Below are 18663 nucleotides of genomic sequence, written 5' to 3' on the forward strand. Positions count from 1 at the left end.
TGGACACTTGTTCTGATGGATTATGATTATTAATCATGACACTATTATGGCATTACATGAACCATGTCATATGTCTGTGAATGGACAATATCGGGGACATTATTTTCAATTTATGGCGACCAGGTTGGTTTACAGCAACCAGGATGGAGTTTTTTCTTGGAAAACAATTTAGTATATTATATATAATAAATTAATACAGTATATATATACAATTTACTTAAATTTTTATTTTGTAATATCCATGCATGCTGAAACTTTGAAATGTCTTTTTTTTTCTTTTCTTTTTTTTGCAGTTGCTGCTAAATCGTCTGCATTGTTAAATAAAATTGAAAGTACACAAAAATCAAACCATAATGAATTTTGAAAGTTTTATATATATCAGAGGAATATAAAATAGGTCACACTGTACAATAAACTTAAGTCATGTGTTCATAGGGCATTCATTAAAAGCAGTGCATCAATTTAAAATGAGACATGAAATGTGTTTTATAGGCACATATGACTGTATTCTCAGTTTCTTGCTGGACATGAAAAATCTGATAATAAATAGTCATAAATTAAGCCCCTGTGTCAGCAAAATGTGTCATTTACAATGCTTTTGAATGCTAATAATTCATAATTCAGAGTCCTTCAGTAGGCCAGAGTGTGGATGCACAGTGCAACAAAAAAAAAACATTTAAGATGTGGGTTTTTTTTTTCTTTTTTTTTTCAATCACACCACAGATTGAGAAGCATGCCGCTCATCCTCTGAGTAACGCCTGAACTGTTCCCCTAGCAGTGGCTCCAGGCCCTCAGCTGAGCGGTAAGAACGTGCCCGAACAGCACACACGATGACTCCGCCAACCACAACCACAACAAGCACCACGGCAACAATGGCTATGGTGATGATCTCTGAAATAGTGAATGACCGAGCTGGCAAGGGAGAAAGAGAGAGATTTCCTTTTTATATAAATCAAACCACAAATCTATAAAGGTCAACAGTAATTTTTATTTGTACACTATGATTGAGGTGGCCCCATTGCTCTCCTGTGTGCACTTCACACTCCAGTCCAGTAGGTGGCAGAAATGCTTCTTTCTATGGTTTGCCAACTTTCTTTAAACTAAAAATGAGATCCCAATGGCTCAAAAACTTTTAATGGGTACTTCTTTTAGCATGATTCTTACAAAATCCAACCCAATCTCATGAGAAAGCATAACAAGGTAGTGATTTATTATGAAACCACATAATGCAATTCATAAGAAAATTCATGTTTTTTATATTAAAAAACAACAACATTAAGGTCCATCACTAAACCGAATCGCTAATGGGGAGTATGCAGAGTGTACTAAAACTTATGAATGAGATCATACAAATTCATATAAATTAGCCACTAATTCGGCAAAACAAGTTAACAATCGCCAATGACTATGTTATAATGACCATCAGTGTCTTTGTTAGCTTTCGTACTAGCATAGCATACAGATACCCAATTAGCCTAATAGCTTGGCTTATACGCCACTCATTTGCACTTGCCCTACATGTCTTCACAACAGTCTATAATGTAATTATGTGTTAAATATCCAGAGAATTCATTTATAAAAAGACCAATGTAAATGAAGAGTGGGAAGATCAGACACTGGCAGAAGAAGCAGGTGAACATTTCTTCCACTTACTGAACTGCACACAACAGATCGATGGCTCCTGCAGCAATTTTACTGTTAAAAATGATTTAAACTGAACAGAGCACTTGAAAAATCATCAGCGTTTGTTTGCACTTTTGGGTACCTCATTAAGTGTTGAAGTGAGTCAATTCCATTAGACTCAATTCACACAGCTGGCTATTAATTAAATGATCTACTTTTGTGTTATGCAGCAGAAAAAAGATGAGAGTAAATGATGACAGTCTTCATTTTTGGGAGAACTATTCCTTCAATTAAGCAACTTTAAGTTCAGATAAGTTATACTAATAAAGCATTCCAGAGAGAATACTTCAGAATAGGCTAGTCAATAATTAATAGGTAACAATGCAGGATTAATGAGTAGTTCTACATTAACACTTTTGCTGCTACTATAATCTAATATAGAACAAGTATAACTTATCAGTAAATAATAGTCAAATCAGCTCTGAGAGTTCTAGGTAATCTGTAATTACTGAGTGAGAACGGCCTCATTACGAACTAATAATTAATGATGCAAAATTATAAAGAATTACCAATTAATTACTAATCACAACATCAACTTGTCGGAGACATAATAAATTGTCTTTTTTTATTCTTAATATGGTCATACAATGCATAGTAATTATTTAAATGTTACCAAGTCACTCTGTATGGACTACAAATGATCTGAACCATTATTTTAAAGAGAAGAAACCTTTTTTCCTCTTTAAAATACTGGTCCAGATCACTAATAGTTCTTGAAGTGTTACTCACACTTGATGAATGCAATGAGAGAAAAAAGGCAATTGCTCTTAATCTCGGACAGATGGTAATGCTGAGATTAGTAATTAATTGGTAATTCTTTATAATTTGTTAGCTATTAGTTTGTAATGAGGACAATGTTATTCAGTCATTATTGATTACCTCAGTCCTTAAGTTTATCTTGTTTCCATATTAGTTTATAGTAGTAGCTGAAGTGTTACTGTAGTTACTATCTATGACAGACTATTTTTCTGAAGTGTATTTTTTTATTGATGTATGTATGTATTTTTTGCTGTGTTACTCACTTGGCCACTGAACCTCATAGGTGTAGCCCAGGTTTTCTGGGGCGGTGACAAACATTTCAGCATTTCTGACTGGTGGCCAAAAAGGAACCATATTGAACTCTCTGTTGTGCCCAATTGGAGCGTTTTCCTCAGGGTAGACCACTGTGCCTGCTGCATAAGTACAGAGAACACTAGTTAGAATACAGCTGAAAGATGAAACTGTATGTATGTACATTATGTGTGTGTGTGTGTTCACCAGCAGTGTGTCTCTGAAGCCATTCATCAAAGATGGCATCAGTGAATGTGTGAAGCAGGACAAAGATGGGGTCGTTTGGTGACAGGTGAGTCTGTCCACCTGTGCCGTTGAGAAACAAATGAGCCAGGTTGTGCAGACTCCTCACTACTGGGTCATAGTTTCCCTGGGGAGCACTGTAACCTAGTGACACACAAGAACACCAATTAAAAGTCTCCTCGCTTTTAGGAGTTTATGCAGGTGGTTGTTTGGTGTGCTAGTCTCTTTGGCTGTGGCTTCAAACATTTTTCAAAAAACTTTTTTAAAAAGTAGTTTTATCTGCAGTTGTGGGTGAATCATACCCTCAATAGTGTTCCTGAAGCTCTGAGAAGAAGTCGAGTAATATGGTGGCGTGTCAAAAGTGTTCAGCTCTAGACAGTCAAGGATGTCCTGTGATTCTGGTAATCTTTGAACCATGGGTCGAGCCACATTACCAGCAGGGTTCCTTCTGATTGGACTTGTCTCTGTACCTGAATACACACCAGTCAGAGAAGGTAAATAACTTTGATAACTTTTGATTATTAAAGACCTTCATTAAAGACCATCAGTACTGTGTGTCAAGGGCAATATGTCTCATGAAATATCACATAACCTTTTTATGTTAAGATTTGTTTAGGATGTAAAATCGTGTCATGTAGTGTGACTCCATCAAAACTTGATGATGTTTATAATTTATTAATTAATAAAAATTGTAAAAATTATGTTTATTTAGAATTAAAATATTTATATATATATATATATATATATATATATATATATATATATATATATATATATATATATATATATATATATATAGATATATATACCAGTATATATATATAATAGATTTATATATATATATATATATATATATACACACACAGTATATATATAGCTAAACAATGCTGCATTGCATTATATATATATATATATATATATCTATATATATATATAATATATATATAAAATTATAGTTAATTAATACTGCCCCCCCCCCCCCAAAAAAAAAAAAAAATATTTGTAACATAAAATAAAATAAATGTTTATTAAATTTTAAAAAAAAAATAATAATAATAATAAAATAGAAAATCTATTTATCTTAGCTAGTTGCCAAGGCAACATTTTTCATTTTAATTTAGTTTCAGTAACTTGATGTACTGAAATAATTAAACCTAAAAATGAAATAAAATTAAAAAAAAATAGCACAGTTATATAGAACTGATTAAAAACTGTATAGAGAAACATAAAAAAGCTACTAGAAATGACAAAAACACACAACAAAATTTGAACACTTACAGTAATACCAGTATAAACACACGTATTCATGGTGTAAGGAAAATAATTATAACTTTTTACTTCATGGTTACACCACATTATATTTTTAGAGTCAATTAATTTAAAGTTTGTAAATTTAAAGTTTGTAAGTTTTTTTTATAACCCTATGAAATCAAAATGAATACCTAGTTTTTTTTTTAATCACAATTTGTCATTTGTTTTTGACCCATGAACCAAATCTCTTTATGAGGTCCTGCCGACTGTGAGAAAGAAGCATCATAAGATTGAATGTAATACTATTTACTTTGTCTGCAATCGTGAGTCACTTGCAAATACAATCACATGATCCTAATCGTTTTGCCCATATAAGGTTTGATCTTTCTTCTGAGCTCTCGAAATGCCTCAAAGGATTAGTTCAAACAGCATGTGAGCAGTCTTAGGTCTTGGAATGCATGCATGGGAGTGTGTGTGTGTGTGTGTGTGTCTTAGTGTTACAGATGGTCTCCAATGTCTCACACTCCCCCACACTCTCACAGATCTCCCACCAGGGAGAGGACACAAAATTAGACGTGTGTTTTTGCAGTATTCTGTGTGTATGTGTTTGTGTGGTGTATAGAGAGGCAGTGTGTTATTGGTATGTTGTGTGAGTGTGTCGTACTGTTGCAGATGGTCCCCAGTGTCTCATACTCCTCCACACTCTCACAGATGACTCTCCACTGAGAGAACACAGAGTTGGAACTGATGCCATTGGTGTCAAAGCTGCTTCTGGCTCCCAGCAGGTCATCAGTGCAGATATCACACTTGCTGCCTCCTATTGCAAAGTTCCAGTATGGCAGGGCAAACGACGGGTCCCCCAGCATGTCCTGTGCACACACACACACACGCATATCCCAACATGTCCCATTAGCCGATCCTTCTATCAATGGGGAATAGTTGGTATTTCTGCTCACTGCACAAGATAATAAGACTTGCCAAATTGATTTTTCCTGAATAAAGCATACATCTAACAAAACTTTAGAGGATTATGCTTAAAACAATGAAAAAGGAAAAATAAGATAAAAAGATTTCATTTAATTTAATTCAAGATACATCCTCTTAGTTCCCACGAAGATTGATTCTTAGTATATTTGTTTATTTCTTTTGGATTAAAAATAAAATGAATAAATTAAATGAATAAAACAAATTTCAGCCAAATAAAAAAAAGTTGTCAATTAGTCAATCATAATTATAATTAAGTTGAAATTATGAGATAGTTTGGGAGATAAAAAGTCAAAATTATTAGATACTCAATGTCAAAATAATGACAATAATGACAAAATATCGAACAATTTTGACTTTTTGTCATAATTTAAACTTTCTGTCATAATTATGTAATAATTATGTCATACTTTCAATTTTTTTGCATGTCAGAATTATAACTTTTATGACATATGATGTACCAAAGCATGACTTTTTTTCCTTATGTGGCAGAGATGGGAGTCATACTAAAAGAATGATTTCCCCAAAAATGAAAATTTTGTTATTTTTTACATGTATGATTTGGAAGGATATATATTTCATTTTTTAGGGAAATCTTTCTATTAGTATGGAAGCCTATATCAGATAGCTCATATACCTGTATATGATATATATATATATATATATATATATATATATATATACATATATATATTATATATATATATATGCATAATAAATAATATATTTATATTTCTTCCCTTCGCTGGGAGTTTGATTGACCAATCATAATGCCAAATCTACCATTTTGCCTGACAAACAAACTACTGTATGACTTCAGAAAACTTGTCTTATAAGGTATGAGTCATATGAACAATTTTTATGATTTTTTTTTTTTTTTTTTTTTTTGAAGATTGGAAGCTCCAGTCCCCATTCATTACATTTGCCTGGAAAAGAGCAACCAATGCATTCTTTATCTTTATCTCCCTCTGTGTTTGACAAAACAAGTAAGTCATACGGTTTTGGAATCACTTGACATTATTTAACAGGTTTTGTATTTCTGTTTCCTGCTGTATAATTATCATTATCTGTTTTGGGTCACCTGCATGTCTCTCTCCAGTTGCAACAGGTGATACCGGTGCCAAGTGACAAATCCCGGTCCTTCGTGAGAGAAATCCACACCTCCGAAGCTCTGCTGGCCTGGACCCATGTAAGTCTTACTGACCGAATAGTAGTGGGTCCAGACAAAGTAATTATAAATGGTGATGTTCTCACACTGTACACTTGCTCCATCAGGGCCAAAAATCTCCTGATAGCGACGGGTACAGATGACCAGGTCAGGATGGACGGTTCTTTTAGCCTGGTCCAGAGCATTCACAAAGGCTCTTTTCTCATCTGTAGACATCTGCATAACGTTACGACGCACTGAGAACACACACAGACCCAGATGAAACAGAAATCAAAGCACACAAACATCACATATTGTATGGATTTCCAGTACATATCTGTATTGTGTGTATTTCTGTCCTCACCCACGGTGGCTCTTTGATCACAGTTTGGCCCTGTCAGGCCATGTCGGCATCGCCAACAATTAAATCCACTGAAGTTTCCGTTACACTGGCAGGTCCTGTTGAAGAACCTCAGTGGCCATCGTTCTCTATCATCCCGCCCATCGTGAGGATACTGAGGCCCGTGTGGGCGGCGGTCAGCAGCAATTGACACACATTGACCTCTCCCAGTACTGGATCCGCACTCATCATTGGGCAGTCCAGTAGGTGATGGGCAGCAGGTGCCACTCCGGAGACCTTCTGGTGTCACACACTGACGTGGGAACTGAGCGTGTGTCAGCACAACGCACATTAGCGCTAAACACACACTCTTCCACATCCTGGAAAGGCATATATTGGCCCCACATGCATTAAAATATGCTAAAAGGGATAGATCACCCAAAAATGACAATTTCATCATTGACTGTCATCATTTATTCAACCGCATGTTATTATAAACTTGTATAACTTTGATTCATCTGTAGAACAGATGCCAGGCAGAATGAAAATCATATGGGTTTGGAGCAGCATAAGGTTGAGTAAAATATATTGGTATGTTAAAATATCTCTCCAAAAGTGCATAGATTGTGAAACTTAAGTTAACATGGTCAGTATCTATCAATCATGATAATCAGCTTTTTAGTCATTCATGCAGTTTATACTTGTAATATCAGCAAACTATTCAATTAGAACACTTTAAAAACCCTTTTTATTTGTATACAAAAAGTATTTTTGTCTCTTTTCCATGAAAAGATATATGGTATCTACACATCAGATAACTAAATAAATGCATTAGTTTTTTTTTTTTTTTGGACTGCTTACAAACATTTTCAAAACTTTGCCTCTTTTTTTTAACTTTACACATAAATCTAAGAATTGCACACACAGAATGCAAAATGAAGCACTGCATTCAAAATATCCCAAACACATCACAAAAGCAAACATTTGCAAACACTTTTGCTATAATACTAGTTCCTGTAATTTTTTTGTGTTACATAAAGAATTGTGTGTTAAAGTTTTTTATGAAATTGAAAACTGAGTCTAAGGCCAAAAATTATTGTATGGTTTTGAAGATTCAGTGTGTGGTTCTGGTGTTTGAGTGCCAGGTTTCAGAAATTGTGTGACAGGTAAAGATTTTGTGTGTAAGCAGTTGAAAAAAAAATTGGAAAACATATTAAGAATCATTTGCAGAATATGTATCTTTAATTAATAATTTACTCATTTGAGTTCTTTATTTTTCTTATCTTGTTGGGAAAACGTTTTATGTTTTACGTATAATTTTTTAAAAATATTTATTTATTTTTATTATTAATTTCTTTGCATATATATATTTTTTTTATTTTGCAGTTAAACAGGAAAAAGTAAGCATGAATTGAGAGCATTCCTTCACCATTTAGTGTTATAATTTGGTTCAGGGAAATGAGAATCACTCTGGTTCTAACTGTTAGTGAAAAAGAGAGAGAAAAAAGGTGTGCCCAGTAAGATCCATTCCTACAGCAGACGATCTGAAAAATGTAAGAAATGTATTACCCTGTCAAAGAGAAACAATGGAAAGCAACAGATTGTTTTCTCTCTCTTTCTCTTTAATATTGTATTTTTTTTTTCAGTAGAATAGGCTTGCCGTTGTATAGCAGCCTATATAGGATATAGTCTGTTCCAACTTCACCACGTCAGACTGTCTAACTTGCTGACTAGTTATGTCCTAAGAGCAAACCCCCACGCATGGATTGTATTAATGGTTCTTACAAAAATAAAATAAATTATTTCCTTTATTGATTTGTCATCTTGACTCTTATGATGGCAAAAGATCCTGTATCTATGCTCATCATAAATTCTGAAATGATTTATCAAACAACAATTCATCTATGGCATGCCCTAGTGGGCCACAAAGTCAGTCTTCAAACAATGATTAAAAAAAGAGTAAATAAAACGATACAACTAAAGAAAGATCAAATTAAAGTATGTACCTTATATCATCCGTTCTCTCTTTTCTGCCCCACTCTCACACACTCTGTCTTTCTCCTGTACTGTAGTGCCCCCCTGTGCTGCCCCCTGGCCAACTCTTTTATACTTACACACCTCCTGACTGCACTCATCTCTCTGATCCCTCCATCCCGTGATCAGCAGCCAGTAGAGAGAGGGAGATGAGAGAGAGAGAGAGAGAAAGGGTAAAATACAGCCTACAACTTTCTTTTCTCTTCAGTGAAAGTGGCTCTTCATTTGCGTCTGCTGGTTTGACCTTTTCAAAGGTCTGATAGATCAGTGGTCTTTGTTTTCATAACAGCCAAAATAATGGACAGAAACAAACCATTTATTAAAGAAAAGACACGTGTCTCAAGTCTGTTATTAAAGGATTATGCAGGAAACAGAAAGACATTTCAATTGTTTTTATTTTGAACTCTTTAAATTTCAATTAGTACATATCCCAAACATAAACAAGTTTTGTTTTTTTCTATAAAATTGGATATACATTTACAAGTAAATGGAAATTGTTAAATGCAATAAATGTATGTGTATTGTAAATATTGTTCTGCTTCATCAATACAAAACAGTACAAAATCAAAATCCAAAAATGATTAAGGCCTATGTATTTGAATTGTATATTAAATTTCCATCCATATTTATATCCGTTTTATAAATTAATGTGATCCCCATTTGCCAGTTATACATTAATGAATCAAGAAACAAAAAATAAACTGAACGTGTTTTAAATGCACAATAACTAGTTTTACATATTTATCATTAATAAATCAAATTTGTGTCTGTCTCATACATTTTAACTATATTGATTGTTCCAGAGTTAGCATATTTTAACTATGTTCATACTAAGTGTTTTCACAATTAACAGATTTATGCAGATCCTAAGCAATTTGAGCATTTTGAAAATATGATTTCATGATTTTTATGATTTAACTAAAATGTATTTCCAAATAATTCAAAATAAACTTTCTAAATAATAATAAAATAAATCTTACTTGTTTCCTTCATTTAATTTATGTATCACATTAAACCCATTTGTTGTTGTTGTTGTTGTTGTTGTTGTTGTTAAAACTGTATAATCCAAATGGATGGAAATTAATATTTAACTCAGAGTGTGGGACAATACATTTGTTCAAAAGCATTTAGTCTTGTTTTTCAGAAAAATAACCAAACATCTTTAAAACAAGATACATATACTTGAAAAGCAAGGGAAAATAGTGCAAATAGTTTGCAAAATAGCAAATAGTTAGTTTGTTTATTCATTTTAAGCATAAACCATGTTAAATGTTATAGATGTTTTAAACAAGAAAAAAACTCAGTAAAAACTAAATTTTAAATATATTCTCTGAAAACAAGCCTTAATATTTTATGCAGTTTTGCTTTTCAAGTACATTCATCTTTTTCCCAGAATCTTTAGATATTTTAAACAAGAATCCAGCCTAAAAATGATATGTACTCTGCATTTTCCACAGATAACAGGTCGTTTTACTGTATGAAGAATAACACTAGAGTGACATTTGCTGTCAAGGATAACCAGATCATTCGATACACATATAGACACACACACACAATTCCACACAGTCAGACACTCAGTCATTTACACACACACTTGCACATCTACACCCATTCTCCTTAAGGTCAGCAATGCTAAACAACAGAGGTTCTGGGGTCATAGGACGAATTCTCCTCTGTGGAATCCAGTTGGATAGTTGTCATAGCGACGTCCTCTTGCTGGACCTCTGAGTACTCTGGAAGGTCGTCTACAGCAGTTCTGTAAGCACAAACAATCAGTCACGATGCATATGTGTGTGTGTGTGTGTGTGTGTGTGTGTGTGTGTGTGTGTGTGTGTGTGTGTGTGTGTGTGTGTTTATGTTTCTTATAATCAGGGTGAGTATGTGTGTGATCATATATACTCACTGTTCATCGATTGGAATGGTGGTATCTGTGTTGTTTGCATCACATTCTATGCCTCCGTTTTCTCCAGCACACAGGTTCTTTGAGGCCACACTGCTGCTAACAAACATATTATTAACTTTAGATCTTTCAGTATCAGAATCTATCATTAGCCATAGGCAGGTGGTTTTAGGGCGAGGACCGTTCTCATTCAATCATTATAATTCTTAGAAATCTCTCAATTCAACCCATTCTCCCACACACTCACCCACAGTGCAAACTTTATATCATCATAAAATATTCATGAGTCACAATAAGGCTTATAATGTGTCCCCCACTTTTCAGATATCATTGTTTCGATGCTGTAGGGAGCATTTTGTAGGAAAACAGTTTGACTATGACTATGAGTGCAATGTACTGAAAGTCATCAATATTTTTTTCCCAGAAGACAACTGATTAATTTTAACTGCATTTATCTGCTAAAAGTATGTTATAAAAGTAAAATAAATTTACATAAAATTTTAGGAGCATAAATATACACTACTCTTCAAAAGTTTGGGGTCAATAAAAATAATAATAATAATAATTATTATTATTATTACATAATTTATTTTTATTTGTTTTTAAATATTTTTTATTCAGCAGGGACACATTAAATTAATAAAATGACAGTAAGGGCATTTATAGTGTTAGAAAATATTTCTGTTTCAATAAATGCTGTTCTTCTTTCTATTGATCACTTACAACATATGTTGAAATAGAAAAAAAGCTATTTTAAATTGTAATAATATTTCAGAATATTACTGTTTCACTGTTTTTTGATTAAATAAATGTAGCCTTGGTGAGCATTGGAGAATCTTTAAAAAAAAAACAATAAAAATCTCACCAACCCCAAATGTTTGAATGGTATAGGTGGCTTCAAAGCTATCAGACAAGGATTAAAACTCATTAAACCAATGTTCCTGTAGTTCACTTGTGGGTTTGAGTCTTAGGGATCTTGTTCTATAGGTCACTAAAATAAAAATCATTTGTGTGTGTGTGTTAAGTACTTCTTAACACTCTGTATAGATGTATGTCTATATTGTACATATAAATATATATCACATCAGTTATTGCAGTTGTTCCAATAACCACTTCTCCTTTCAAAACTCCTTATAGTCTTACAAAGCACACACAAACCTATTTGCCTTTCGCCTGCACTTCAGAATGTAGACAATGGTGACAGCAGTTTGCAGAATGAGAAAGAAAGCTGCTGCTATGGCTCCTATCTTCCATGTTTCCTGCCCTATGGCTTTGGTCTCTGAAGCGTGAAAGAGAAAGTACTGTCAAATATAGAAAGTTAAATAAATCAAAAAAGAGAAATGCGCAGGTGTGCCTCTCTGTAGAGACTACCATCTGGCACCTTCCACAAATAGAGCACAAAATAGTAAAACTCTTCAAAAATATATATATATTTTTAAACAAATAGTCAGTGGCAGGTGCTCGACCTTAAGAAAATACTGATTGGCAACAACTAAATAATATGTTGTTTTATTCTCTAGTTATTTTTATAACATTTGCGATTTTGCAACTGTGTTATCAGAATGTCCAAGTGCAGTTATTTTGAGTAAAACATTAATTTAGGTGATTTTGCTGTTGTTTTAATCAATAAACAATTGGCTTGTGGTCTAGAACGATCTTGATTAAAAAATTAATAATTCTGAAATTGCTCAATTACAGTCGGGGTGGAGTTATAATAGTCTATAGTATTATATCATATTATATCATATCATATCATATCATATCATATCATATCATATCATATCATATCATATACAAATACAGCATGTTTCAGCATACTGTATATCCAGATGTTACTGAAAGATGTACTCAGACTATCAAACCGACATTGATGAGAGGTTGTATGTGTTTTCAAAAATAGTTTTTGCAAGTTTGTTTAATTAACATTTAAATATGGAGTGTTTAAATTATATTTATGTAGTTGACATACGTACGTGTAGAGTCAACAAGTTCCTCCACTGGTGCATCAGTATCTCCAAGCCTCAGTTTGAGAACTGGTGTTGGTTGGAGCTCCTCAACAGTGTTCATCAACACTGGTACACCCTGATTGTTCTTGTTCGGGTCTCTGGAGGTGATAATCTCATTTACATCACTGGCCTCATGTGTTTTACCTGTAAAATCTGAAGAAGTTTCCACACATTCATAGTGTTACAAATAGACAGCAGGCGACTGAAGGTTTGACAGGGAATTTGTGTCATTAAAAGTCTCACCGCCTGTTGCTTTTGACTTCGTAATAACAGGCTCCTGCAGCTTAATTGGTCCCTGAGTATCCACGGTGACCTCTGTTGTGAAATAGGGGAGACATTTAACAGAGTGGTGAAAATTGCAGAAGAAAGATGAGATGAGAGCTGGAGGATACGTATGGAATTTAAAATGACGCTCTCACAGTATATACTTAAATGTGTGAGACACAGCGACTAGGTATAAAAGAGTACAATATAGGTTCCTAGAAGCTTTGGCAAAGAGATGTTTGTTTGTCAGTGGATAAGATTACTTTTATTCGCTATATATTGTATGTGAAGCCATTTTCTACGATGTTGGAAATTTTCCCCCAGACCTAAATGGCCAAAGACATTGGTAAGCAACTAATGACTGGTTTTAATGAAGACCTGAGTGAAATTGTAACTTTCATAAAACATCTTCAAATCACTAAATCAATTATAACAGACGCACATTTGAAACACAAATTTATCCCATGCACAGAAATGAAGAAAGTCTGCTTTATCTGACTACAACCAACTGTGACAGAGGCCATTTGACTCAGTGGAGCATGAAGTGCTTTTAGGAGGATTGGAGGGTAAAGTCCATGTTGTGTGGGAATTAAGATTTAGGGGTATCTTAGTTTCAGCAGGATGAATGTGTTTCTGTATGTAGGTCACAGGAACAGAAACATATAGGACAGTGGTTCATTAGAAATTAGGCTCTGGAGCTTTGGACAGACACCAAAACAGACCACACTCTCATTTGTTTAGGCAGATCTTAAAATGCAACATGATCTCATTAGTAATCAATATAGTACAGGATATTTGCTCACTGAGTGTGGTTCTAACACACAAACATTTCTGTATATTCGTACAGATTCCAAAATGTTATAAACATATTGTCAGAATAATATGTACATGAGGCATACAAAAGTTTATGAATGCTTTTAGGTTAATAGAATATTGAATTTACAGTATGTAAATGAATGTGTAGTGTGTGTGTTTGTGTACACATGCGCACACACACACTCACTCTTTGTGCTTATATTTATACTTTAGCATTTTTTATTTTTTATTCAATATAATATAATAATAATAATAATAAAATATATATATAGATAAAAATACAATGTAACTGAATTGTCACTTTTATCACTTTTATCACATTTATCTGTCTAATACTGTACATACTGTCGAGTTTTGGGCAGGGGTGGATTTATAACCAATATATTTATACAGTAATTGTCAGTGTGTATATGCATATTTCTGTATATATACAAACATACATAAACTGTATAATGTATAAATACGTTATGTAAAAATACATATGAATACTATTACATTTACAATATAAAGATTTAAAAAGCTGATGTAATAAATACTTACTTTTATAAATACTTTTATGCTCTAAATTCTGTTAATATGGCCATATTGTATGTTCAGCACATATCCAAACATAGTAAAATGTATGTTTAAATGTTATGTGCAAATACATATGACTACTGACATCAGGCTATAAAATGACACTGACAGGAAATTTCGTTTTTCAGTTATTTAAATTTGTTTTGGTGACCTTTTCCTCATGTAGAAGGAGATATTATTAGTGTTTGCAGGTGTTTGTGTGGGCTTAATTATTCTCCATACTCCCAAAAGATACTTATCCTTTGATTAAAGAAAACAACTGCTGTTTTGCCACTCTATTCTATTCTATTCTATTCTATTCTATTCTGTTCTGTTCTGTTCTGTTCTGTTCTGTTTAGGAAAATTCTACAAACTATTCAGCCCAGAATTGAAATAAAACAATACCATCTAAATCCCCATCGTGCACAGCCTGAGTGAGCAGTGTATTTCAGCATATTTCAGTGTGACTGTGTAATTAATGGTGGATAGATGACTCAGAGTGCACCCAGGAGCCAGACATCTCCAGAGATACATGTTATGAGTCTTTTCGCTGTTATAAACTGAAGGGATGCCCTTAGGAAGCTTTGTTCCTTTGCTGTATTATTGTAAGTGCAAAGATCAGACAGTGAAAGTCTAATTGCATTAGGTTTGCAGCGAGAAACATCATCACAATTGGGGAAACCATAGCTAACTAAATATTTTGCTTCTGTGGCGTACAACACTGGTCTAGAAAATGTTATGCCTCTAACAGAAAGCAAAAATTGTGTCATTTAGTATTTAGAGGTTGAAATTTATAACCTTTATTGGTATGAAGTTGTCTTGGGTGGTAAATGCACATTAATTTTAAGTTCATTACCTGGTTCCTGTTGAGTTTTCTCCCAGTACTGTTTTGTCAGTTGGATGAACCTCCTTCTCTCTTGAAACCTTCTGGAACTGTGCCTCAGATCCAGCCTCTACCTCCTTTCTCCTTGCTTCAACTTCAATCACACCTTCTTCAGTCTTCGCTACTTCCTGTTCTTCCTCTTCCTGTTCTACTTCATCCATACCAAATACACCACCATCTGGACCCATCTGTGCTGTTACTGCCTGCCATTCCTCTTGACTATGCTCTGATTCTTTATCCCATTCTGTATCTTGCCTTTCCACAGATTCTTCTTCTTGTTGTCCTTCTAGTTTAACTTTTCCCCTACTTATCGTCACCTCTACTTTCTCTATTTCCCCCTTTGCAGTTTTCTCTTCCATCTCAGACAACTGAGCCTCCTTCTCAATTAATCCCTGTTCTGGCTCTTCTGCATCGTCAACCACTTGCATTTCTGCAGCTACTCTTTCTGATTGTTTTTCTTTTTGTGTATCAGGATACATCTGGACAGGTGATTTATCTGCATGGCTTTCCTCAGTCATTGCTTCACCCACTTCAGCAATCTCAGGGTCTTGAAAAACTGGTTCCTGAACTGAATCTACTGCCTCAAGGACCAACTCTCCTGGTTTTATAACTGATTTCTCATCTGGCTCTGAAATTGATGATTCGTCCTGAGGTTTCAGTCCTTGAATCTCCTCTGCAGGCTCAATATCTTTTGTCAAACCTTCTTGAGCTGGTTCCTCAAATGTCTGTTCACTTGATTCTAACAAATGAGCATCAAGTTCTCCTGCAGTAAGCCCCAATGCCTCCTCTTTAGCTGCTACTTCTGTTATATAATCAACTGTGGTCTCTACCACTGGAGACTGCTCTTCTGGAGTCTTCGGTGGTGAGAGTTCACCTTCGACCTGCTCCAAGGCCTCGCGTACTTTGCCGGTTGTCGAGATCTGTACTGCCTGCTCAAATGCTGCCTTCACTGCATCAATCACATCATCCAGGCTTGGTGGGGCTGGCTCGGGGTCAGGGGAGGGGAGAGCATCATCTGTGCAAAGCAGGGAAGAGAACTTCAGACTTTAGAGCAAATTGACCAGGTCAACTTTGTCAAGCTGCTAAAGTGCAGCAGGGTCACATCACATCATTCTGTCTGTGAGTTTGAATAGCACCTATCTATCTATCTATCTATCTATCTATCTATCTATCTATCTATCTATCTATCTATCTATATCTCTATCTTACTTTTTAAAGTTGCAATGAAACATAAATATCAATATATCTTTTCCTTCCTTTTGTGACATGCATCCGAGTGTAAACAGATTATCGAAAAAGAAACTAAGTGTACTAAAGGAAATTGGGACTTTTTTTTTTGTTTATGACATGAGCAAGCTTACTAAAGCATTTAAAATGTTTTGCATACATCCCCAGAGAGAACTCATTATCACCAGAAGATCGAGTTATGACATTTGTTATGACAAATTTACATGCTCATGGATTAGCTCACTAAAAGATCTACAACATGCATTAATAAAATATATTTTTTCATAATTTTGACTTTCAGCTTGTTTTTAAACTCGAGCCAATATTTAAAGCATATCTTGAAAAAAAAATATATGTAAAAATAACAGTATATATAAATATATATAAATACTTTCTGATGGTCTTTGCTACCTCAGTTAATATTAATTTTAAGCCATTCTAAGTTAAGTTCTGAATGGTGCACAGGGTCACTGGAGACCACAGTTAAAATCTGAAGCCTTTAACAAGCTTGTAAAACAAATATCATACTGTTAAGATCCAATTATATTTGTGATGACAGTCAGACTTACAGTAGCTTAACACTATCTCTAAGGTAACAGTTGTTTTCACTTTTAATATTGCAGTTTCTTAAAATAGTGATTGTACATCGTGACTCTATGTGCATTTTGAGCTCTGAGCCTGAAAATACTCATAAGAATCGTCAGAAGCTGAGACTTATTAAACTTGTGCAAATTATCTTTGGAAACAGAAAAAGTAGATATTTAAAAAAGAAAGAAAAGAATATTAGTTGAATTAATAAACAAGAAACTACTGTACCAAACTATATATTTACTTTCTGTGTAACATATTTTGTAAAAGACATCTTCTGTTTAGGCCTTTGTTTTCACAGTAATTTTCAAAGGAAAGTGTGAATTCCCATGAAATGTGAGATCTCACAGTTGATTTGCATGAAGGTGTTGCAGTGCTGGGAAATAGCAATTGAATCACTTTTATAACCGAAATGAAGAAGCTAATGGGATCTCAGTCTGGTCTATAGAGATATTAGTTTGTTTGTACTACAGCCAAACTCAAGCTGAGGCTGCCAGTGCTGTGGTTACCATTCTGCCTTGACAAACTGATTTGAAGTTGTTATTGGTTTCAGAACTGGTTGACATGCTGAAAAGTGGGTTTTAAGCCAATCATCAGCAAACTGCCTTTGGAAATAACCAGGAAATTTGATTATGCAGATAGCACTTTAGAAATTGATTTCAACCTTAGATGCAGTCCATGAATCAGTGAAACATACTGAAATCGAATGCTGACTCAACATAGACTAAGCTGTTTTGTCCTAAGGGTAATATAGTATCCTTTTCCTAGTCTTTATATAGACTTTGTAATCTGATTCCTTAACACCTGCTTTCAAGCACAATTTCACAGTGTCATTGAAGAAAATGTTACTATACCTTGTGCCTGGCAAAGATGAAACAGCAACATCACTAACAATCCATTATGAGAACACAGTCCCATGGTGGAAAACCACAGATGTCCAAAACTGCCTTCTTTTTGTAGGGTCTATTTTTTTTCTAACGTGTTTGAGATGGATGAGGGAATTAGCTGGCTCCAGGTGTGTTGAACTCAAAAGCGGAGGTCTCTGGACTGGGATCCTCGATCTCTCTTTGAGTTGGCACTGGGAACAACAAGGATTTGCCCTCGCCTGGAAAAGTCGCAAGGCTTTGCAGAATTTTGTTGGGAATCGCACCAAGCCACGATGACATATCTCACTCATGTAGTAATTAAGGCCAGCCTGTGAGTTCATCAGGGCAGAACATTAGGGCAATTCAAGAATGAGAGAACATCATCATGGAGATCTCATCAATGAGGATACCGCTGTGTGCAAATATGATGGCAAACATTTACATGAATTCATTTTCTAAACACTTTTATTCCAAGCAAACAGCAGTGAATTCAAGACTTTATATGTTTTATTAGTATACATGCTCCCTACGAATCAAACCCATATCGTATGTGTTACGCTACAGGGAAGTTATTCCTACTATCAGATGTTGACATTTATATTGACAGACATGTCTTGACTTAGACTACTGTGTTTTGTGCTACAGTTTTGTTATGGAACTTCAACATTTTTACTTTGATTGAGGGTAAACAAAACTGCTATTGTAGTGTGAAAGTACTCAGTTTATTGTTCTTTGGTTAACCTATATAAATTACATTGTATGCTAATGTGGCTACTCATTATTTTACAATGCATAAAGGTAGTCCATTTACACAAATTGTGTAAGA

The 18663-nt window shown here is 34.4% G+C and overlaps 2 protein-coding genes across 3 annotated transcripts; both read right to left on the reverse strand.

The window, feature by feature from the left end:
• Positions 1–354: 354 nt before the first annotated feature.
• On the reverse strand, positions 355–8844 carry LOC109079718 (5,6-dihydroxyindole-2-carboxylic acid oxidase-like). The gene is made up of 8 exons (XM_042716648.1): positions 8705–8844; positions 6723–7078; positions 6293–6615; positions 4892–5096; positions 3279–3446; positions 2941–3120; positions 2706–2855; positions 355–912 (listed from the first exon to the last, which is right to left on the reverse strand). Exons 2-8 carry the CDS (start codon positions 7075–7077, stop codon positions 713–715), a joined length of 1581 nt encoding a protein of 526 aa, XP_042572582.1. The 5' UTR covers position 7078; positions 8705–8844; the 3' UTR covers positions 355–712.
• Positions 8845–9723: 879 nt separating this feature from the next.
• On the reverse strand, positions 9724–18176 carry LOC122135874 (probable serine/threonine-protein kinase kinX). 2 transcript variants are annotated; one of them, XM_042716650.1, is made up of 7 exons: positions 17826–18176; positions 15130–16171; positions 12882–12953; positions 12606–12791; positions 11791–11911; positions 10636–10731; positions 9724–10488 (listed from the first exon to the last, which is right to left on the reverse strand). In XM_042716650.1, exons 1-3 carry the CDS (start codon positions 17887–17889, stop codon positions 12923–12925), a joined length of 1137 nt encoding a protein of 378 aa, XP_042572584.1. In that variant the 5' UTR covers positions 17890–18176; the 3' UTR covers positions 9724–10488; positions 10636–10731; positions 11791–11911; positions 12606–12791; positions 12882–12922. The 2 variants fall into 2 exon arrangements, with proteins under 2 accessions (XP_042572584.1, XP_042572583.1); XM_042716649.1 differs by having other exon boundaries at positions 9725–10488; positions 10636–10728.
• Between the last annotated feature and the right edge of the window lie 487 nt (positions 18177–18663).

The sequence above is a fragment of the Cyprinus carpio genome, chromosome B1, assembly GCF_018340385.1.
Source record: "Cyprinus carpio isolate SPL01 chromosome B1, ASM1834038v1, whole genome shotgun sequence".
NCBI classification, from domain to species: domain Eukaryota; kingdom Metazoa; phylum Chordata; class Actinopteri; order Cypriniformes; family Cyprinidae; genus Cyprinus; species Cyprinus carpio.

Bases quoted from the DNA above. Each gene is read 5' to 3' on its own strand.
- LOC109079718 (XM_042716648.1), bottom strand. From the start codon at position 7,077: ATGTGGAAGAGTGTGTGTTTAGCGCTAATGTGCGTTGTGCTGACACAC. The intron at 5,097-6,292 runs GTGACCCAAAAC...GTGTGTGCACAG, and splicing joins AACTGGAGAGAGACATGCAG to GACATGCTGGGGGACCCGTC. The intron at 2,856-2,940 runs GTGAACACACAC...GTACTTATGCAG, and splicing joins GCTTCAGAGACACACTGCTG to CAGGCACAGTGGTCTACCCT.
- LOC122135874 (XM_042716650.1), bottom strand. From the start codon at position 17,889: ATGGGACTGTGTTCTCATAATGGATTGTTAGTGATGTTGCTGTTTCAT. The intron at 16,172-17,825 runs GTATAGTAACAT...TGCTTTGCACAG, and splicing joins TCATCTTTGCCAGGCACAAG to ATGATGCTCTCCCCTCCCCT. The intron at 12,954-15,129 runs GTAATGAACTTA...ATTTCACAACAG, and splicing joins GAAAACTCAACAGGAACCAG to AGGTCACCGTGGATACTCAG.